Source organism: Pelodiscus sinensis, chromosome 9 (genome assembly GCF_049634645.1).
Source record: "Pelodiscus sinensis isolate JC-2024 chromosome 9, ASM4963464v1, whole genome shotgun sequence".
Taxonomy (NCBI): Eukaryota; Metazoa; Chordata; order Testudines; family Trionychidae; genus Pelodiscus; species Pelodiscus sinensis.
The window spans coordinates 40,687,850-40,711,749 of NC_134719.1; the positions used below are offsets into that span (position 1 = coordinate 40,687,850).

At 37.3% G+C, this 23,900-nt stretch overlaps 1 protein-coding gene across 7 annotated transcripts in view; it reads right to left on the bottom strand.

Annotated features, from left to right (window-relative positions):
- Positions 1 to 23,900, bottom strand: part of COL11A1 (collagen type XI alpha 1 chain) — a 255,966-nt gene that overhangs the window by 52,158 nt on the left and 179,908 nt on the right. For all 7 annotated transcript variants that reach the window (XM_075936624.1, XM_014571895.3, XM_075936623.1 and 4 more), the window contains 6 exons: positions 23,294 to 23,347; positions 15,648 to 15,701; positions 15,164 to 15,271; positions 7,186 to 7,239; positions 6,600 to 6,653; positions 6,447 to 6,500 (listed from right to left, as the gene is read on the bottom strand). In XM_075936624.1, coding sequence (XP_075792739.1) covers positions 6,447 to 6,500; positions 6,600 to 6,653; positions 7,186 to 7,239; positions 15,164 to 15,271; positions 15,648 to 15,701; positions 23,294 to 23,347 — 378 coding nt within the window. The remainder of the gene's footprint in view (positions 1 to 6,446; positions 6,501 to 6,599; positions 6,654 to 7,185; positions 7,240 to 15,163; positions 15,272 to 15,647; positions 15,702 to 23,293; positions 23,348 to 23,900) is intronic.

A 23,900-nucleotide genomic window follows, 5' to 3' on the forward strand; every position in this document is an offset into this window, starting at 1 on the left:
TTCCTTGGTTGTTTTTATTTCCCTTTTTATAGAGGGTCACTATATTTGCCCTTTTCCAGTCTTCTGGAATCTCTCCTGTCTTCCATGACTTTTCAAAGATGACCGTTAAAGGCTTAGATACCTCTTCTATCAACCTCTTGGGTTTTCTAGGATGCATTTCATCAGGCCCCGGTAAAATTTAAATTAAGAAGGAATATGTCTTCACTGAAAAACTTGGTCTGTATTTAAAATTTGAGAATAGTGAAGCAGAAGATAAGTAATTAGAAGAAATAAAAAACTAGCAAAATAATGTACTTGAAAGCACTATACATGAATGCAGATAATATGGAAAATAAGAGAAATGAAAATGACATCCAGTGATACAGAGTGTAAATTCATATTCATGAATTAAACCTAGTGGGATAATTCTCATGTATGAAGGTAAATGGGGGCTCAAAACCGTACAGAAGAATCAGAAAGGGAAGGAAAGGAGCAAGGGTAGCAATATGTTACCATTTTTACAAATTAACTGGAATATAATTTGGTCATGAGGATATACGTTGGGTAAAAATAAAAAAGGTGAAATCTTTGCTGCATTGAAATCAGACGCAAAACTTGCATTGACCCCAATGAGGTCAGAATATACCCCATGATTTATTTTTTGCCAACTGCAGCCACAGTCGGGGCCCACAAGTCCAGAAGACAATGAAATTAAGAAATATAGAGACAGTTAAGATGCTCAGAAGTGAAGGATGCTGGACTAGAGGATTTCAATTCCACTATTATCTGCCTGATTACAAATACAGATGTACGTGGAAGAAAGGGGTTCGTATGGTATATAAAGGAAAACTTATCTCTAGGAGTAGAAGAAACTACCTTGGATATACGTCTTAACAGTGTAGTTTTCAGCTAAATACTGAGTACAGAGACTTGACATTATGGACCAAGGTGGTAATAATCTCCCTATACACAATGTCATGTCTTTAATGATAGTGAAACTAGACATTCATTTCTGGAACCTCTGAACCAAAAGATGTTAACTCTGAGAGGAAATTCAGAAATGGGGAAAAAAGTATTAATATAATGAAGGAAATGAGGAGCGAGGAAAGATTAACTAGTTATAAGTTTGGCCAAATAGTATTTCTATAGGGATATTATAACCTTCTATATGTTTGAAAGGTATAAACACAAAGAAAGAAAAAAACTATATAGATGGCGAAAAGAGATCAAAACTAAGAGTAATGGAATGAGGAATTTCTTAATAAAAAGGATTGGCATCCCATCACTTATATTTCCCAGTGCTTCACCCAGTTCAATTTTAAATTATAACTTAGAAATTATCTTGTTAATAATCTCATTGAACAAAGTATAATGTATGAGAAATATGATTCAGATCCTGCATTTCACATCCTATAAAGGGGTTAAACCATTATCCTCTATCTTTTAAAAACAAAGGGGCATTTCAGAACATCTGATGAGCCTTCCTTAGCTGATGAAGCAACAGCTCATGGTCAGTCTTGCAGAAATGTCCAACATGATGAAAAGAACCAAATAACCCTGATCTAAAGGCAAGAAGTGATTAATTGTGAGCTTTTCTTATATGGTCATAAAAACAAAGGAAGTATAAGACCTACATGGGAACAAACCTAGATTATGAGGTCCAAAAGCACTAGTATTGAAAAGTCACTGCCTTCCTAACAACTCTTACTCTATATATTATAGGAAACATACCAGTCATGATATCATAGGCTTCTGTCATCTCCCCTCTTAGTTATCTCAGTTTGGAAAAGACATGACTAAGCGGGATATGATAGAGGTATAAAAATCATAACTGATGTGGAGAAAATGAATAAAGAGTTTTTATTCCTTCCTATAACACAATAACTAGGGGTCACCAAATGAAATTAATAGGTAGCAGGTTTAAAATAAACACAAGGAAGCATTTCTTCACACAGCATACAGTCAATCTGTGGAATTCCTTGCCAGAGGATACTGTGAAGGCCAAGAGTACAACAAGGTTCATAAAAGAGGTAGATGAATTCATGGAGGATAAGTCCACTAATGGCTATTAGCCAAGATGGCTTGGGATGGTCTCCCTAGCCTCTTTTTGTCAGAAGCTGGGAATGGGCAACAGAGGATGGATCACTTGACGATTACCTGTTCTGTTCATTGCCTCTGGGGCAGCTGGTATTGACCACTGAGAGAAGACAGAATAGCAGGCTAGATGGATCTTTGATCTCACCCAATATGGCTATTCTGATGTTTTTACAGTCCTGAACTGACAGCAGATTAGAAATGTTTTTAACAGATCCCTGCTTCTGATTTCTATATTTGATTCAGAACCTCCTCCCCCCAAAACAACAACAACAACAACAACAAAACAGCCACACTCTCTTTTGTATGTCAAGTTTTTCAGGTATAGCTAGCTGGAAAATAGCTAGAAATAGCTAGTAACCCAGAATCACAATATAACAAAATCTGAGCTATATCAAAGCAGAAACTTAAAAGGCACTAAACTGTATTGATGTACTTCTTAAAGTCTTGCTGCACATACATTTTTGTCTAAATATCTACACAAGAAACTGGGAGATAGTAATACTCTGGCTAATGAAAAAAAAATATACTGAATTTATACTGCAAGGATAGCAGAATATATCCCTCTGGAAAATGGTGCTGATTAGCTAAATGATCAAATGAACCTCACTTGTGCCATTACTGTGTTACTCATACACACTTTTATGAAAAACTTTTAGGGTTTTTCTATAGTTTACCTAAGCAAATAACATCTTTTGCAGCATGATATAGAAACACAAATTGCAATGTTCATGGCATGAAATACGATAGAAGCATTATTCTCAAAGTGAACTGGTAAAATAAATAGTAATGACTAAACATACTTGAGAAAAAATATTACTGGCAAGAAATTTCAGTATTATCTAAGCTATACTTACCAGTATGGCCTTGGATACATAATGGTGAGTAACATAATTACTGGATGTCCCTTTCTTGACAATCATCAAAAAGGAAGTTAAATTTTTCAATATATTGGGGGGTATGATTTTCCTTTACTAGAGAAGAAGCAATTGAGAAACCCAATCTAATAAATTCCTATTAAATCCAGTCTGTAAATCTGATATTTTGTTCAATCAATATCAACTCACTTGAAGACATATACTTTTAAAATTAATGAGAGAAAACCCCATAGCTATACCTACTAATATATATGCAGACCACCATAAATTTTTACTACAGAAAATATCTACTTTTCCTCAAAAGAAAAAGGTTTTCCTTTGCAGTGAGTGTTGTTCTCTGTATCCCACTGACATGAATAAATTTAAATTCTGTATGATTAGATTTACCCACTCCCTCATATCTGTGACCTTTAGTGTTCAAACATAGTTTTGGTCCTCATCCCAGAGAGACAAATTCTGCATCCTTTTAAAGCCAAACTGATTTAAGGAATAATGTCACATGTTTTGGAGATTAATTGGAATATAGACTCTTGCAACCATGCAAAAGTTCATGTTGCTTTGTTTGTTCTTTTTTGTTTTGATTTGATTTTAGCAATTACTAGTAAAACACACTAGAGATGCAAGAATGATGACATAACCAGAAGGTGGGAAAAGACATATCCCAAATAAATATCCTAACAAAAGGGAAAACAGTGAAATATTGATATCTCCAGACTCAACAGAAGCAGTAATATGCAATGTCTAAAATCCAAATCCAGTGCTTTTATCTGGCTAGAATAATTACTGCATAATCCACTGACCTCAAAAGACAAAGAAGGGACACAAAGTAGGACACATTTTCCATCAAGCCATCATCACTAGTCCCATGGTACATCATTGCAGTACTTTCTCCACCTCCTGCCTGAATACTGGTAAGTGATTTATTTCATGGACATAAATAAAAAAATGATGAAGAGTCTGCAGATTCTATTAAGATGATAGCCTGGACACACTGATAAGCAGTGATTCCTTCTGACATGACCCAAATATGAGAGAAGGGCTGTTTTAAAGAAACTCATTTTAATGAGAGAAAGAAAAAAAAGAGATGCATAACCTAAGTTTTATGGGGGATGTCAACAATATTGAAATGCATCATAAGAAAGATCTGTTTGTTGGCACAGAGCAATGAAAAGCTTGCAAGGTATTGCAAGATTAATTGTGTGTGTCGGTAAATTTTTTACTATTATTACTTTTACAAATGATCCAAGGTAAGCAGAGACAGCTACCTTGCTTTCTGTAAAGGAATAATACCTGGGGCTCAAAGAAATAAAGTTGCATGCTTCCCGAGAGTAATTAAGAAGTTGCCCATAATAAAGACAAATTATTCGATTGACCCGCGATTCCAGCTAGTGCCTTGGAATGTATGGCTGTGATGGATTTCACCTATAGGTATGAGAGCCGTGTACTTTACTGAAAAGAATATGTGGAGGACTCATGGTGCTGAAAGGCAACAAAATTTATGTATGGCTTCTGAAGTGCTTGAGCTCTCTGCGATGAGAAAAGGACAAGGGTAGAAAGGAACCTATGTATTAAGCTATCCCCTAGGGGAGGAAAGAAAAGGGAGATAAGGAAGAATATATATTATCTTCTGAAAGAGTATCAATATCTTTTGCTTGCTTTCCTCCTTCTTTAGGATCCATCAACCAAAGCTCATAAAATACCCATGGTTACAAATAAATCAGTCTTTCCAAAATTCGGTGGAAATAAAATATTCAAGAACAATCACATATAATGTCTCAGCAAATCAATGTTAACTCTTCATCACATGTTTTTATTTCTGCTTTTTTACATCTTACTTTTGACTTTAATTTTTTATGAGTAGATACATTGTGTTATTGTGGACAGAAGTCTCTAGAATTCTGAGTATAGCTGTTTTTTTCATTTGGCCTATGTGAATGTGAGTGACTATAATGTAGTTCAGTGAAGAGATACATTGTGGAGGCAGGCGATGGAAGTCCTTACTATTAACCATAAAATCTTGACATGCTAATGCTACATATTGGGCCAGTTATTCATCTAGTGTAAATCAGCATCACAACTTTGACTTCAATGTAGCACTGTCGATTTATCTCAGTAGAAGATACAGCTCTCTTATGTTTGAGGACCAATTTAGTTCACCTCACCAATATGTTTAACATTGATACATCATATAATCAACATTACCTCTATTTTTTTCCATTCACACTTGGAATAAATTTTGTTATGTGCACCAAAGCATATGCAGATGTGTACTACCACATGCTGCTGATTGCTTCTAGCTGTAAGTACTCTACTAATCTGTTGGGCATCATTTGAATCTCTCCTGGGTAGCCATCCAAGTGCACAGTTTACAAGGACACTGCATATAATATCTAATATTTTAAAATTTCAGATATAGAGGGAAATTGTATGCTAAGCTATCCTGGCATAAAATGAAAGAAACACCAGAGAAGCCAATAGAATTACTCTGGAGTTTATGCTGATGTAACCCGTGTTAATCAGCTGACCCATGTTACTGGACTCTGGGCTTCAGCATTCACATTGTATTTTAACCCTACATAAAGGCTTTTCTAACCTGTGGTCAAACCTAAGCTTCTGGCATCTCCACTGCAGTGTGCACGCCTAAGTCAAAATAATCATACCCCAGAATCCCACCCCTTGAAATGTGGCTGCTCTAATCCTGGGACTGGGGAGCACTATGGGAAAACTTTCCTGCTCCATCTGCATGTTACCAGGAAGCAGCTCATTCTGCAAAAGGTTTCATCAGTTCACTCTCTCCACTGCATACCCAGGAGGATGTCTGATACTGTGCTTGCAGCTCAGTGATAAGACGCAAATGGGTTAACACTGACCTGAGCTGCTGCTATTTGCAAAGAGAGAGGGGCTTCCATTTTCAATAGAGTGGATTCTAGATTGTTGGGAGAGGGAGGACTAAAGAAGTTGTCCCATAGAATTGTGGGATTAGTCTGGCTGACTACTGGGACTCAAATCAAGTGATGCTTCCTATACACTACAAAGCAGTAGCCTGGGATTCTAAGTCCTGTTTAATTTGTCCTCAAACTCTCCACTCCTGCAGGGTCCTCAGACCCTGGTTCAGCATAATTGCAGTGTTGCTATGAGGCAGGGTAGGTTTAAACTCTGACTTATGTGCAATTTAGACATACATAAGCACAATTTGGCCCACCAATCTTGTTGTTGGTAACTAATTCCTCTATGAGCAATTTCACTTCCTCTAATTCATAGCCATGACTGCTGAACATTTTGTGCTGTGCAAAAACTAACAAGGATGGTTTCAGGTGCTAATTGTACACAAATCATATATTAGTCATACATCTACAGGGCTATTAATGATTATTGTGGCAATTAATTATATTTGTGATCTTTAATATACACAGAAAAAGCAGGAAGAAAATGTTATGTCCTCCTCCTTAGTTCAGAGAAATTCCTTTTATGTGTCAATATTACCAGGTTTCCTACCTTGTCACCAACACCTCCAACAGAGCCAATAGAGCCTGGGGGACCTTGAGGACCCTACAACGATAAAAGCATGTAAGTAAGTAGCTAGCATGCACTGCTTATTATTGTTTTTTTTAAAGGAATCCAATGAACAATACAGAATGTGTTTCTTACATCAGCTCCATTAGGACCCTGGGGACCTCTTGGACCTGGAGGACCAGGCGGACCCTGAATTAGAGAAAAAATATGGTATGTGAACTGCAGTCTGTATGGTTATAAATATGAGCACAGATTTTTTTTGTCAATTAAACAACGATATATTCTGCACGCAGAGAGTTTTTCATTTTTGGAGTGAAAAAGCGCCAGGTTGTGGTTCCCCCTTGCATGAGTCCACATAGGGATGACAGCATAAGGAGCCCCTTGTGTTTCTCCATTCCGATAGACACATTTATTTATTGTTATCGCACAATGCCCCAAAGCTCCTGCTCCGGGATGTAACACCAATCTCTAATGCTGGCATTGTTCTCTCTCTGACAGGCATAAGCTGTGCTGCCCTAATCAATCCTCATAGGTCTCCTGTAAATCATGCAAATAAGAATTAAAGCCCTCCTGTTTAAAGATTGGAAATGGGCATGGAAGTGAACTGACTTGCCCAAGTTTACAAGGAAAGCAGGCAATAGTCAAATTGCAAGCTATAAAGCAATTTAATAATCAGAACGTTGTCTACCACTTACAATGATCAACAAGAAAAAAACCTTACCATTGGACCAACATCACCATTCTCACCCTTTTCACCTGGAGGGCCAGGTAGACCCTGAAAATGTGAAAGAGAAAAGAAAATACTGTTAGTGAACTACTTGGAATAACTGATGTAAATACAACAGTAGGCTTCGGTATGCCCACTGCGTAACTCCAGGCTGACCTCCACACATACTCTATTGAGGGCCCAAAGGCTCATGGTATGAAACTAGAACACTTGCACTAAAAAAGAGTTCCCTTTAACAGGGGAGTTACCTGTGGGCTAGACATGGCCAATTTCTGACCCTGCCAGAGATACATAACGAGCATGGATCAGATTATAAAATCTGGATGAAAGCATACAAAACTGACCATATTCCCTAAATTATATATCTAAAGAACCAACAAATCTTTCTTATCTGTGGATAATTTGAATGTAAGATTATCCAAGAAGCACAGAATCATAGGATTCTAGAACTAGAAGGGACCTTGAGAAGTCATCAAGTCCACTCCCCTGCCCTCAAGGCAGGACAAAGCAGAGTCTGGATCATCCCTGACTGATGTCTATCCAACTTGCTCTTAAATATCTCCATTAATGGAGGCTGCACAACCTCCCTAGGCATTTTATTCCAGTGTTTAACCACCTTGACAGTTAAGAAGTTTTTCCTAATGCCCAACCTAAACCTCCCTTGCAGCAATTAAAGCCCGCTGTTTTTTGCCCTATCATCAGAGACAAAGAAGAACAATTTTTCTCTCTCCTCCTTGAAACACCCTTTCAGATACTTGAAAACTGCTATCATGTCTTCCCCTCAGCCTTCTAAACTAAGCAAGCCCAATTCTTTCAGTCTTGCTCATATGTCAGGTTTTCTAGACCTTTAATTATTCTTGTTGCTCTTCTCTATACCTTCTGCAATGTCTCCACATCTTTCTTGAAATGTTGTGCCCAGAACTGGACACAGTACTCCAATGGAGGCCTAATCAACGCAGAGTAGAGTGGAAGAATAACTTCTCGTGTCTTGCTCACAATACTCCTGTTAATGCATCCCAGAATCCTGGTACTAATACCTACTTTTATTATAGTAGTGGATACCATGTTGACCATAATGCTCTACAGTACAGAAATCAGAAAAATCCTGACTGAATTCAGATGTAAAGTTCAACTCCTTAGAAAAAAGATTCCTGTTTCTCAGTAAAATGTGCTGAACTTTAAGAAAATACATGCTTCTTTTCAGTATAGCCTGTGGTACAAAATATCCGTTGCAGTTACATATTCATTATCGAATGAGTATGAAGGAGACAACTTTAACTCATGCTGGGAGGCAATTGGTTTTTATATTCCAATCCCTGCTTATTTTGAAAGTTAAGACTGTGATACATTAAAATGGAAAGCTATAGCCGACAGTAATAGGTATACTAAAATGTATTCATTGATTACAATGCATGCCGAACTGTAGCATCAATGGAGTTTTGTCTTCTTACTACTTAAGATGCAAGTTATAATGACACGTGTTTTAATTATTTAAGAACTTATCAAATGTGTGTTGATACTTGGATATACAGTAATAAATTCTCATATAATATTTTGATGCAGTATATCTCTAGTCTAAAAATACTTGTATATGGAACACTTGATTGTACTGAACAAAACATCTCTCCTTATTACTGAATGCGCAATTCCCTGAAGTGTATGTTACAGAGAGGTTATAGTGTAATTAATCTAAATTAATGTTCCACCATGCCTTTCAAAAATACACTATAGTAAAATAATGAGTTGTTATCACTTCAAAACCTCACTATATTCTGGCCAAACTATGAAATAATACCTTTCGAAATACAATGTTAAATAATTGCATGTAATTCTGCAGCTACAGAATAGGTGACTAGAGTGACCGTGAATAATAGCACATATACTCAGTAATACTACAGTAAATTCATAAGGCATTAGAAAATAATGGGTTCTTTTTCAATATCGAAAATGCAGTCAAAGGAAGATATGGCATTTGCAACCCCATTGTTTTAAAGTAAGTATGAAGACATTTCAACATTTTTTCTTTTACTTGCAGCCTTGTTCTCTACAAACAAGTATCATCTCCTGTCATTTCAGATGGATAGTCTCTAAAGGGAAATTCAATGTCATATTGTGTATTCAATAACCAGTATTCTCAGCTGCTAAATATTCTCCATTTTACGAAATAGGAAAGATTTGACTTTAAACTATGATGCTATTATGTCAGGTATAGCTGACAGCAATTTCCCCCAGATGTCTTCCAACAGAGTTGTTTGTCCATTTATTTATTTTTGGAAGAGGTATCATTTACCTTTATACATGCATGATTTTCAAGAAACTAAAAGCAGCAAGCAAGTTATGATTATCAGCGGAGTGTTTTGAAATCTCTAACCTCCTTCATGGCTTTTATCTTGAATACATTTATAATATTTAAACAACATACTATTTGGACTGATAATAACTTTAGTGGTGCAGTTTTCCATTAATACAAAGATGGGCAATAAAAAGATGGTGGCCTGACAGAGGAGGTCCCTGGCGGACTGCTGCCACTATATTTACTTGAGCCTCCATGGGTATCAATGATTGAAGCTCTGGTTGGTCGCAGAACACCATTTCTGACCAATGAGAGTGGCTGGAAGCAGTGCCTTAGTCCACACTGCTTCCTGCGTCTCCCATTGGCCTGGAAAGGTGACCAAAACCAATGAGAGCTGCAATCAGTGATGCCTGTGGGGGTGCAGGTAAATATAGCGGTGGGGACGCACCAGGGACTAACACTCGTTGACTGGATCCAGCCTGGTATTTGCCCAACCCATGATTTAATATCAAGATTTTTTCCCACACTATGAGGAGTGTTAAATAAATATTTTGTACATGATTCTGCTTTTGCTACTAAGATCTCCCTAAATTATCTTTTCTCAGTTGGTAATGCTGAAATTAGTACTGCCTGTAAAAACGTATTAAACCATCCTTAGAAATCTCTCACTGCATTTATAAGTGCATAGTTTATTATAATTTGGGTGTAAAATCATGCTGTTTTAAAACTTGACATGCAAAGTGTTACGCACCTATGCTAAAACTTATTTAACATGGGCAAAAAATGAAGTTAATAGTGAATAACAAATAACTTCAGGATAACTATGGTCTGCCTATGGATATCCCTCAAGAACTAGAGGCTAAGTATGTTAAATGAATTATTAGTTGCAAACTATTCATTCAATTCTATTAGTGAGTGTAAAAAACCTGAGGACATCAGTGCTACCATGCTAAGTGACTCCTCAGTTATTATTCATTGGCATGACAGAGACTAACAGCTCATTCAGTTGTTCAGATTTATTAAATTATAATTTTTCTTTTAAAATACAAACTTGGGTTCCAATCCTCTAATTAATTAAAGTTAAGCCCACTGCTAAATGTTTGCAAGAGACATTTTCAAGGCACTTAAATCCAATGGGATTTAAACATTTAAGTGCCACTTTTGCTTCCCCCCACTCCAAATTATAGCCGTAGGGCATAAGAACATAAATATGGTTATACTGGGTCAGAACACTGGTCCATCTAGCCGAGGATCCTGTCTTCTGATAATTGCCAGTGCCAGATGTTACCCTTATTAAATTAGCCTCATTAGCAATGTTTTAACACTCCCTTAGCTGTATGTTGGTATATGTCCCTGCCCTCTGATACTTTCACGTTGTGCATCTGACTAAGTGAGCTGCAACTCACAAAAGCTTACTACCTAAAACATTTGTTAGTCTTTCAGGTACCACTGAACGCCTTGTGGCAATTATTCAAGGATTCACCCTGTCTCGCCCAGCTTCTGGCAAAGGTTTAGGGACACTGAGGGTACGTCTAGACTACAGGCTTTTGTCGACAGAAGCTTTGTCGACAGATACTGTCGACAAAGCTTCTGTCGACAAAGAGCGTCTAGACTACATTCAGTTCTGTCGACAAAGCAAGTTGCAGTGTAGACGCAAAGGACAGTTTACATGCAATAATGCCTTCTGTCGACAGAACTCTGTCGACAAAAGATGTTATTCCTCGTAAAATGAGGTTTACCAGCGTCGACAAAACTGCTGAATTCTGTCGACGTTATGTCGACAGAACTCAGCGGTACTGTAGACTCAGGTATAGTTTTGTCGACAAAAGTCCACTTTTGCATGGAGTTCTGCCCTGATCATTTTGGCTAACATCCATTAAATGAACTTGCTCTTCATTAACTTGTCTAATCCTTTTTTGAACCCAGTCTTACTTTGGGCCTTCACAATGTTCCCTGGAAAATGAGTTATGCATTTTGACAGTGTGCTGCAGGAATTTTTCTACCTGATCTTAAAAAATTCCAGTGTCAGAGATTCTACAACTTCTCTAGGCAATTTGCACTAGGGCTTAACAACTCTGACAAATGTTCCCTAATGTCCAGCCAAAACATCATTTGCTGCAATTTATGCCCCTTGCTTCTTGTCCTCGCATCAGAAATGAAGAACTACTTTTCACCGACCTCTGTGTAACAATCTCAAATATTGATAATTGCTATCATGGCCCCCAAGCTTGAGGTTCCCCATCCCTGGTTTAAAATATTGAACATAATTAGACCCGGGACCAATCCCAACAGGACTACACTCAGTATGCCTTTATAGCTTGAGTGTGAATCACAGAAATCTCCTCTCTGGGAATGGTTTGCCAACCAAATATACACCCAACTTTTTTAATAGCTCCATCTCATATAGGCTATATTTCTCTTTGTTTGCTCATGAGAAGGTAATGCTAAGCAGTATCAAAAGTCTTAAAAAGACAAAATATAATACATTTAGTGTTTTCCCCCTGACAAGACTTGCTACCTTGTCAAAGACATCTATTAGGTAGATTGGGATATGGTTTGTTCTTAACAAATCCACACTGACTGTTGCTTAACACCTTATTATCTTCTAGGTATTCGCTAATTCATTGTTTTATTATTTTACCTTTCCAAGTCCTGAAGTTAAACTAATTGGTCTATAATTGTCTGAGTTGTCTTTATTCCCCTTTTTATAGATTGGCACTATATTTGTCTCTTCTAGTTCTCTGGAATCTCACTAGTCTTTCATGAGTTTTCAAAGATAACTGCTAATGGCTCAGACTTCTCTTCAGTCAGCTTCTTGAGTATTCTAGGTTGTATTTCATCTGGCCTCAGTGACTTGAAGACAACTAACTTGTCTAGAGTAAATTTTGACTTGTTCTTTCTCTAATTCAAAGTCTGATCCTACCTTCTTTTCACAGGTATATTGACTATGCTTGCAGCCTATTAATTTTATTCACCATGGTTCAGGTGTTTTGTGAAGGAGTAAATAACATTTTTCTATTCACCTTCCCCCCCCCCCCCCCCACCATTCATGATTTTATAGATCTCTATCATATCTCCCCTTAGTTGTCTCTTTTCTAAGAATAACAGTCCCAGCTTTTTTAACCTTTCACCATATGAAAGCTGTTCCATACCTTTAATCACTTCAGTTGCCCTTCTCTACACCTTTTCCAATTCTAATATCTTTTTTGAAATGGAGTAACTAGATGTACATTATGAAATTTTTGTTCTTAAATTCTATACCTTTCTTAAAGGCTCCTAATATTCTGTTAGGTTTTTTTTGTCTGCTGCTGAATACTGTGATAATGTTTTCAGAAAATTATGCACGCTGATTCCAAGGTGTCTTGCGTGAGGGCCCAGTCTTAGAGATGCATAGGGTGAAATATGGACACCAAGGAAGTGGTCAATGGAAAAACTTCTACTGACTTCCCCGGGTTAAGATTTCATCCTTACTATCAGGTAGAGTATTGGTGTTGTGTGAAGTGACTCGTATATGTCATACATATTTCCAACATTTGCCTTGACTTTCCTTTCTGTCTGCAAGAGACACTTCTATTTTTTAAAGTATTAGTAAATTTAAACAACAACGTGGAAATTCACATAATAACTATATTAAAAAGTTTAACACAGATCTTTTTCTGTGTGAATGAAAATGACTTTTAAGATGTAATGCTTGCTATAAGCAGCACCAGTAGAATTTAATTTCAGCTGGTGAAATTTGATTATCATGAAATACTATAAACAAGAAAGATAAAGTTGTTATTCTCCATGGGTTCACTGTTACTATGAGAACCACATTAGTGGATAAAAAGAACTCTTGATTTGTCAGTGGTACTTCATTACTATTAGCATATATGTGATCTTGGTTCATGGATTAGCTCACTCAGAGGAAAATAAGATTCAGGCAAAGGTAATTCTTTTATAGAAATAATTTATTTAAGTCTCAACCTAATTGATTTCATATTTGTATGTATTATTTCACTAAATTAAATACATGAAAGTGAAGTGTATTAATCCTTTCCAATGCACTCTTAATTTAAACAATATTTGAAGTCAGAAAATACCTATACTGTAAAGGGTTAGGTTATTTATTGTCTTTTAAATACTAACTGTAAATACTGAAAGTAAACCTAAATATAATCAACACATCATATGTTTAACTGAGCCTCTGATTCAGAAATGTTAAAACATCAAGAAATACCCTTCAAAAGTAGAAATAGTTTTGTTAAGTCATACATAAAAAGTTGCAGCAAATCTTGTTCTGTAGATTTACATCCCATGCTGCCTGCCAACACACTCTAAATTAGCACAATATGTTGTTCAAGATGCACTGCATAAAAAGATTTTGAAAGTCGATGGTTAAACAGGTTCTAGAGTTACTGAAATAGCAAGTGCACCTGAAACTTGGCAGATAGGTAAACTGTTATGCTATTTAATAAATGCCCAGATCTAAGCTACGGTTACACTATGACTTTTGCCACAAGAGGCAATGCAAATGAAGTACAGATTAGCATTTTCCCATGCTTCATTTGAATACTCTCTTTCATTCCGTTTTTGCGCTAGGGGTTTTTGCACAAAAACAGGCAGTGTGGCCATGGCTGTTTTGCACAAACCCCTCTTTTTCCACAAGATCCTTATGCCTGTGTTGGAGAGGCATAAGGATCTTGCGGAAAAACTGGTTTTTGCACAAAATGGCTATGGCCACACTGCCTGTTTTTGTGCAAAAACCCCTAACGCAAAAAAAGGAATGAAAGAGAGTTTGCAAATAAAGCACGGGAAAATGCTAATCCATGCTTCATTTGCATTGCCTCTTGCAGCAAAAGTCATAGTGTAGACATAGCCCTACTGTATAGTTTCAGTATTAAAAAATATAAAATAGCTTAATAAACAGATACAATTTCAAACCTCTGCATTGTCTAACATACATTAATTGGAAAAGAGTAAAATATTTTAAACAACTTGTTCTTTATTTTCTATTCCACTATACTAAAGCAAATTAAAAAGCACATTTTCAGAACAAGATCTTTATCTTGTAATTATATGCATGAAATGGCATGCACTACATTTTACTGAGCATAGTGTTTGTGCCTGTCCTTTAGGTTACCTGACTACATTATGCAATGACTGCATTTTGAGAGGAAGAGATGTCTAAGCCAAACCATGCCAAGTTTCAATAAAGGCAACAATGTATACCCAGAATTAAATGTTTCTAATCTTTCTGATTTAAGTAATATCTCTGTTTGTATTAACAAGGAATATAACATGTTACCATTGCTTCAAGTGAAACAACATTGGATAAATTACCATGGAATCTAATAAATTCTCCATCAGTTGGAGTCTTTCTATCAAAAGTGGATGTATTTTTTAAAAGATATGCTCTTATTCATGCACAATTATTTGACTAAATGTGTGAATTATTGGGTAAAATTCTACAGCCTGAGTGTTGCAGGAGTTCAGATGTAAATGATCATAATGGTCCCTCTGGGCCTTAAGATCAATGTATCTGTCTATAAAAATCTATAAACACAGGTTCTCTTATTATGCATTATTAGTCAATGGTGCAATGTATTTAATAAAAGACAATTCTGTCTTGTTCAGACAAGTGCTGATGTGGAAACAATAGTCATTAGTGGTGTAGGGGAAAATAACATATTGTCTTACCTGAAGACCAATGGGACCTGGAGGGCCAGGAAATCCTCGTGGACCTTCATCTCCTTTCTGCCCAAACATTCCTTGCTGACCTCTTGGACCTGGCTCTCCATCGCCTCCCTAACAGACAGGAGCACATGACATGAGCAAAAAACAGATGGCAGGCTTGATTAAGAAGGAGCTCAATTAAAGCCTGTGGACTTATCTCTAAATATGTTTGGTATCAAGCTGATATTGCAACTGATTATCATATACACAATAAAAAAGTCATCCAAATGATAGCTTCAATTCACCAATTGCATTATTCCTGTATTAAAGAGTAATGTGTGTAAATCATTTGGATTGTGAGTGTGGTGACACATTTTTTACATATATGTTATGATTTCAAATCTATTCTATGTCAAGCAGCATGAATTAACACATTACTGAGTTTTGTAAACCTAATGAGACTCTGAAAATGTCTGGGTTTGCTATGCATAAAAACTGCATTACTTACAGCTATACCAGGGGCACCAACAGGACCTTGAAGACCTGGTGGACCCGGAGGACCCTGCATAAAAAGAAAAAGACAGCAGTTTTGGCATCTGGAATGAGATGAACAGTAGACAGAGAGAGAAGAATATTTGCATGATCAAGGTCTATTAAGCATTTCTATACTCCTCCAGAGAGCATGTGATATTACTCTAAAGTCTTTTACATTCAGTGCAGTCAAGCATTATTTGTTTAGCTCTGAAAGACTCAGACTTGCCTGGCTACAATAAATTTTAAACTGACATTTACTGAAAGCACTTACAATCATAATGTTTCAGGATATTTAAAAATGGATTTCCATGCAAACATGAATCTAAATGAATACTGGCTTTTCCAAAACTAAAAATATCAGACCTTTTAATGAGATTTGTACAGAGGAAAGTCAACCCTTAAAGTGTGTTCTCATGATCTATCTTCAAACTGAATACTTATTATTTGTATTACATATTCTGTAAAAATTTTAAATATTTTTGTGATTGCATAATACTTTCTATTCTGTCCTTTCTGAGAAGTGAGCTAGTTTGAGCAGTATGTGGTGTCCTGACAGGTATCTTGCTCTGTTGAATGTTGATAACCATTCACTGCATGCATGTGCTGCCTTTCGGTGCTGCTCTAGTTCTGTGCAGATAACCAGCACAGCAGACTCCAAGAGAATGCCCAATGACCACAAAATCAGATAAGGGATGAAGGTACCCAGCCAGATTTAGTGTCAAATTAAGCACAATAGCATCCTGCAGACTCTACTGAATTATTAAGAACGGGAGCCTGTTGCAGTAGACCAGCTCAGTCAGTTGTGGGACTTTCTACTGCCCCCAGCCCAGGTAAGGACAGCCCTCTTTAAGGAACATCTTTATACACATATATAAACAGTATTGTCTCAGGGTACAACCCATTACCTTATTCATGTTGATTTGATTGAAACATTCCTATCCATCATGCTATCATCCTGATCTTATCCTTAGAATTGATTGTTTTGTTACTGTTATCTATGGAAAATGTATTAGTATCATGATGTTTCCTAATCGGGTGTTCTGGAAGTTTTTGCATGCCTACTCCCTTTCTTCTCAGATTCTGTGAGCAGGGACTGCCTCTTGCTCACAACTCAACTTTTCTTTAAATTAGCAAAATCTTGACTACCTTTGTCTAGATTCAAAGCCTCATATCAGGACTGTGATTTATGGGCTTACATTTTAGTTCCTCTTCTGACTACATGGGCTATAGTCTTATTTATAGAAACACTCTTTTAAACTTTTTAAAGTGGTCATAAATTACATTCTGTAATTCTAGAAATATGCAAAGGAGGCTTAGTGTAAATAGGAATCATGACATATATCATCATAAGAAATTACATGTCATATGTACATGATCATTTTGATCTACATATATGTTATGGGCCTAATTATGCATTACTTACTAACAGTGGTTGAACATTTGTCATATCAGTATTCCCACTGAAGTCTATAGGGCTACTCACATGAACGTTATTCAGAACCTCATGTGTATAACTTTTGCCTTACACACAAAGTAAGTTTACTAAGGAAGATGACTGATTTTTTGATTAACCTGGAAAGTTCCAAAGGAGAATGTGTGGTCAATGGAGAGGCAATAGGATCTCCAATTTGTGTTGCAAGAACAGGCATTACTAGGTACATGCCAAGCTATATTGCAGGATAATTTCATGAGTGGGGGGAGCATGAAAAACTAGTTCAAATGTTCCTACACATGCACCAGACTAACTACTGCTGATATTATGCAGAATTGTTCTAGCCAAGTCAGTCCCAGTATATTAGAGAAAAACGTGGGGAAGGGCAAAACTTTAATATGATTAACTTTTGTTAATTTTCAGGTAGCTCTCTGAGGCTTCTACACTGCAGGCTTCTTATGTAAGAAACTTTTTGCAGCAGAGATCTTCTGCAAAAACTTCTTGTGCAAGAGTGCTTCCACACTGCAAAAACGCATGGGAAAAGCGATGTGCTGTTGTGCAGGAGAGCATCCAGACTGCATGGACACTCTCTCGGAAGAAAGCGCTGATTGTCATTAACAGAATGGCCACCAGGGCACCCGTGCTTCTTTCAATAGGCTGTTTTTCTGCAAAAAACTCCTGTTTCCCATCCACACACACCTTTTTGCACAAGAGCGCTTGCATAAAAAAGAGTTATTCCTCATAGAAAGAGGAACATCTATTGAGCAAAAACCCCCTCTCTTCTGATTTACTGTAAATTTACTTGTGCAATAATGCGCTTGCAGTGTGGACGCTCCACGAGTTTTCGCACAAAAACTCTGCAGTGTAGACATAGCCTGATTGTATGGAGAAAAGCTCAGTCAGTAGCATCCCTTGAAGTGATGAAGCTCCTCTGGAGAATGAGTGGACGGCTTAGATAGTCAAGGGCAGTAATTCCAGAATCTTAGGCAGACAATATGAAGTGGTAGAAAGGAGAATGCAATGACATGTTTGTGAAATGACTGAATAACTCATCTGCTGTGAATCTCAATTTAGGGTTGACCTAAAACTGTTTGTGAATTTGCACTGATTAGCTTGGTTTTAGGAAAAAGCCTATTCAGGACCAGTGTCAGAAAAGCGAGTGTACGTATATGTCTCTTCTTCCTCTCTCCCACCTTATAATCTTTAGTTTGTGGTAAGGTCATTTGTATGGGAGGTTTGAATTCCCATTTCTCCTTGTCATATTAATGAACTAATTCAATGGTATGAGATAGCTTGCTTTCAAGCTGTCCTATTGCAGCTGATGCACTTTGTATAAACTCTCCCCAGGCCTAAGAACAAGTGAGAATGACTCATTAGCCTTATAGTTAAGACAAATAGGATGAGAAAATGTGTGATAAGAAAATGCAGATTCAAATCCTTCCTCTGACTCCTGACTCTAACAGAGAGAAGATCAGAATCCATATCTTCTAAAGTCCAGGCATGTGCCCTAATCACTAGGTTAAAAAGTATTTGCTTGCTCGCTCTGTTTGACCTAATGAATGTGTATATATTAATACAAAGTGGAAAAGCTTCAATAGAAGTACTTGGGCATTGACTAGTCTGTAGCCTGGTGGTGATACTAGTCACCAGCAGTGAGAGATGTCAGAGTTCAATTATTTGCCCTTGAATAGAGACTCATAGCTGAGTGCGCCACTACCCTGGCAAGTCTCCTACCCACAGCAAAACATTTTAAAGAAAGACATGCACTCCTTCATGTTGCTGAAGCTGGCCAGACTTTTTCAGTTTGCTAACAAATTCTAAGCATTTTCTGGACAAATATTTTCTTCTGATTTTCAGTTTGCTGGAACCCAGCGCAAGTGGGAGGCTACTCGTAAACTTCTCCCACCCCACACACTGGCACAATCTCCAGAAGATTTGTTCTTGCAAGATCTCTGCATGGAACTCCCACTGAACTCAGAGTGTCAATGGATTAAAGGATCGGATTCAAACTGCTGTTAACAACAAGAGCTGTGCAATATTTTCTTTGTAAATGAGAGTGTATCGGATGGGCCCATATGTCAAAAGAAAAAAAAATGCAATATTATCTGGTTGTGAAGGGATTTACTGTACATTGCTGGAATTTCCCCTTACCCTTTTTACAAAACAGGAGGGCTGTGTCTAGACTGGCAAGTTTTTCCGCAAAATCATCTGCTTTTGCGGAAAAACTTGCCAGCTGTCTACACTGAACGCTTGAATTTCCACAAAAGCACTGACAATATCATGTAAGATTGTCAGTGCTTTTGTGGAAATACTATGCTGCTCCCGTTCGGGCAAAAGACTTTTTCTGAAAAACTTTTGCGCAAAAGGGCCAGTGTAGACAGCAGAGATTTGTTTTCCGGAAAAGCATGTCTAGATTGGCCACGGACGCTTTTCCGCAAAAAGTGCTTTTGTGGAAAAGCGTCCTGCCATCTAGACGCGTTTTTCCGAAAATGCTTTTAACGGAAAACTTTTTCGTTAAAAGCATTTCTGGAAAATCATGCCAGTGTAGACATAGCTGAGCACTACAGCTAATATTTGAATGCTGTTGTGGGCAAATTAGCAAAGGGGTGGTGTGATGCAAGGAATCATCACAGAAAGTGCGAAAGCTCTGGGTGTTGCTTTGTGATAGGCTTGCGTTGGTGATATATAAAACACTGTTGTGAATCAGGTGATGAGAGTAGATTGAAGGAACCTGTTTGGGGTGGGATCAAGGCAGTATAAAGCTTGCTCCAGCCACAAGGAGTGCACTTTAAACTGGGAATTTCAACCTAGGTAGAAATTTGCTCCTGTCCTTCCATTTGCTCGGTGTTCTAATGTCATTTAGGGCCTCACTGAGTTAAAAGAGCTTATTCTGGTCTAGGAATTTTATCAAGGATGGTAATGGTAATTTAAAACATTTTATTGTCTTAAATTATTTATTTTTCTCCATTTCTATGGCTCTCATGACTTTTCTCTTGTGCTCTTTCTACCTTCATTGTATTGATGAGTTTCTGACCGACTGTACAAATACCATTATGGCAGTGGGACAGGCAAATGTTTTCAGTCTCTTCAGTGAAACACCTTAATATGATATTCCTGCATTTGTTCCAACGAGGTTGCAGCTAATGGAATGACTTTACATTACTACAAATGGAACACGTATCTAAATTCGCTAGACTGCACTGCAAATGTCAGCTGCTGCTTCTATGCTCTCAAGACGAATTCACCTCTCTGCAATCAAGACAAGGCCATTGGAGCTCATAAATCTCACTTAGCCCTCCAAATACAGTTCCCGCTTAGTATCTTCTATTAACCTTGTTTAAAAGTGGCCCTCCAAATAATTCTCTGTTCCTTCACTGAAGTGTCACAAAAGGCAAATTGTAAACCCTAGTTGTCATGGAGAAATCTGGGGGTTATAGCTAGCAGAGACAGAACTTGTACCTGCAATTGTCCATTGTTAGGGGTGGGTCAGGGCATGGAGGGGCACCCCTGTAGAAATGAACTACAGATATCCCTAGCTGGTAGATGGCCCCTTTGCAGCCATTATCAATATAGGTTTCTAGTTAAATATCACCCAGTCAAAGCCCCAAACCATAAATACTTTTTTTGGGGGGGGAGGAAGGGGCTCAATAAAGATATGGAAGAAGATGTTTAGATTTTTCTGAAAACCAGTTAGGCCTTAAACATCTTCACGTATGACCCTCTGATCTTAATAGATCCAAATTCCCCTCCTTCACTTCTATCAGGAGACAAACACATGAACCTAAAGTCATCTGAAATGAGAGGTTCAGGTGCTTGTCACCTTGAATGCAGGCTCTTTGAAGGGAGCCCAAGATGACACATTCTACCCCTCCCCTTCTGGATCGTGGGAGAGAAAGCAAGATTCACAGAAACTCATTCTGAAATCACACCCTTGGTTATTAAGTATGTGCTGGATATAATTTTTCAAACTTACTTTGCAATTACTTTTTCAGGAAGGCTCCTGAAACATACTAAAAGCTTTAATTCTTATTAAGGGCTATGGACTGAATCTTCATCTTCATGCCCAGATCAAGAAGCTGTGCTGAGAAGCTTAAAAGGCACTAACCTGTAATTATGTCCTTAAAGTCTTGCTAAATACAAATTTTTTGCCTAAACATCTACACAAGAAAATGGGAGACAGCAATATTTTGGCTAATGAAAAAAAAAAAAGATATTGAATTTTCAGTAAAGTATGTCCCACTGCAAGGATAGCAGAAAATAACCCTCTGGAAAATGGTTCTGATTAGCTAAATGATCAAATGAACCGCACTTTTGCCATTGCTGCATTACTGATACTAAAGTTTTCAGAGACATGCTGAAGAAGTCTTGCACACCTTTAAGGGGGTGAACAGGAGGATTTGTATGCAGCCACATACAGACCCTGAATGGAACTGGAGTCTGGAGCTGCACAAATATGTGAAAACCTCAAAACCTTCCCTTTTCCTTCCATAGAGGGGCACCATGCTTATGTACATGTTTGTGTACATAAGCAGTAGTGGGATTTGTTCCTACATCAGAGAAAGTTTACAACAATGATAATTATTAATAAAACTAGTTTACAGTTATCTGGGCACAAAATGTGAGCTTGGAAAAATTAAGTTATTTTAAAATGTTCTCATGTAAGATATAAAAATGGTCAAATAGAATTTTTCACCCACAAGTTCACCTTTAGGTTGAGGATAAATGCCAGGAATTTAATTCCAAATGGGAGTTTGTTCAGTAACTTTTCTAAGTATATTCTCCAGAAAACATTGACTTATAATAGATGTGCTTTCTCAACCGTATCTATAATATGTTCACTACATTAACGGGCCATTGCAAATATTTTACTACAACATTTATGATTTGATCTGACAAAACAAAATTGTGACAAGTATACATTTGCTGCATGCGGAACTGAAAAAGTAAGAGTCTTTCACATGAATAACTGCAGAAGGACACTCTTATTTTTTATAAAAATGACATTTCCAGAACAAATTTGCTACATAGTCTCCTACAAAAATATAATAAAAATGTTAATTGACATGCCTTGTATTAAACAAGATGCTGTTTGATGTGAAGATTTATAATCATACAATTGACAGTTGCTAAGAACATTCTCCATTTCTAGTTCTAGATGCATATTTAATAATACATCATCTTTTTCATGATAGGGATTTGCAATATATTTAAAGTGACTGATTATGCTACTCTTACACTGAGCTCTTACTAACTCACTTTGGGTATGTCTATACTAGCCCCCTAGTTCTAACTAAGGAGGCTAATGTAGGCATTCGAAGTTGCAAATGAAGCCCGGGATTTAAATAAGGAAGTTCATAGGAATCTTTCAACTGACTTCAGTGGGTCATTAGGGTATGTTTGAACTGCAGCAGAGAGTGACCCTCCCATTCCAGTAGACAGACGTAGACTAGTGGGGCTCCATTAGCAATCTAAATATAGGTCTGGTAGAGACTTGGGTTAGCCACCCAAATTGCAGCCATGTGGCTGGGTGGTCTAGAGAAGCTGAGCTGCGACCTGAGTTGTAGTATCAACACTGTTTTTTCTAATGTGCTTCATCAATCTCTGCTGGCATAAGTCTGTTCACTTAGGCTCGGAGGTTCATGACTTGGCACATTTGAAAGTTTGCATTAAATATCTCACTTCTGGGCAGCCTTCTGAATTGAACCTCAGAGATCCATGGAGTTAGCTCAATGATAGTAAAATACATTTCAAAAGCTTCCTAAAGGATACATCTTTAGAATAAAATTCTGGACCCATTTCCACACTGGCATCTCATGTTCACAATCAATTTGTATTGTATACTAGTGTAGTCATGAGTACTAGTGTATATGCTCTTTGTTACTTTCTACCCCCTATGTCTTAGTCATAACCTTAACCAACTGAATGTAAAAGAATACTCACTATTTTATGTAGAGTATTGTTAACATTACGTGAAAACTTGATGTAAATACTTTAAAGGTGTAATTAAGTCACGCAGTGGGATTGACAGTTTCTTGTGTTTCTAATGGTTGAAGTGTGTGGGTCTATGTGAGAGATATGCCTGGGTCCTGCTGGCTTAGCAAATGCTTCATTAGATAGAGTACAGTAATTAATTCAAAAGCAATAAAAAAGTGAAGCCAATATACCAGATGAAGTAGTTAGATACTCACATTTTCTCCCTTGTCACCTTTACTGCCTTTCTGACCTGGTTCACCAATTTCACCCTGTAATTGAAAGCCAGAAGTTATGTTTCTTCTTTAAAATGACCTACCTCCTAACTGCAGTCAATATCACTGTATCTTTAAATGTCACCTTTAACATGATTATGCTACCTGTTTTATGCTGCAGCTTCAAGTGTGAAGGCCTAAGGGGAACAATTTTGTACGGATCAATCACATTGGTGTGACAGACTAATCCAGGTATTGACTGGCATGCGGAAAAATGCAACATGACCTGGCTTTGAAGTGTACTACAACTGAGTTATAAATAAAGGAAACTGTTTTTTCTCATGTCAGTTTCAATATGAACTGATAATGAAAGTATCTTGATTTATAGACTAATCTAATTACATGTGACAATAACTGCTTCTCATTGTTGTGCATGGTATTTCAAAACCTCAGCATTACTCAAATTACCCAGTAACTATCTCAGAAAGTTTTATTTGGTTTAGCATAATAATAAAAGACAGCTCATGTGATTTAACACAAGGACCCTCTGTGGGTTCATATATTCATAGATTCCTAGATCAGAAGGGACCATTATGACCATCTATATAGC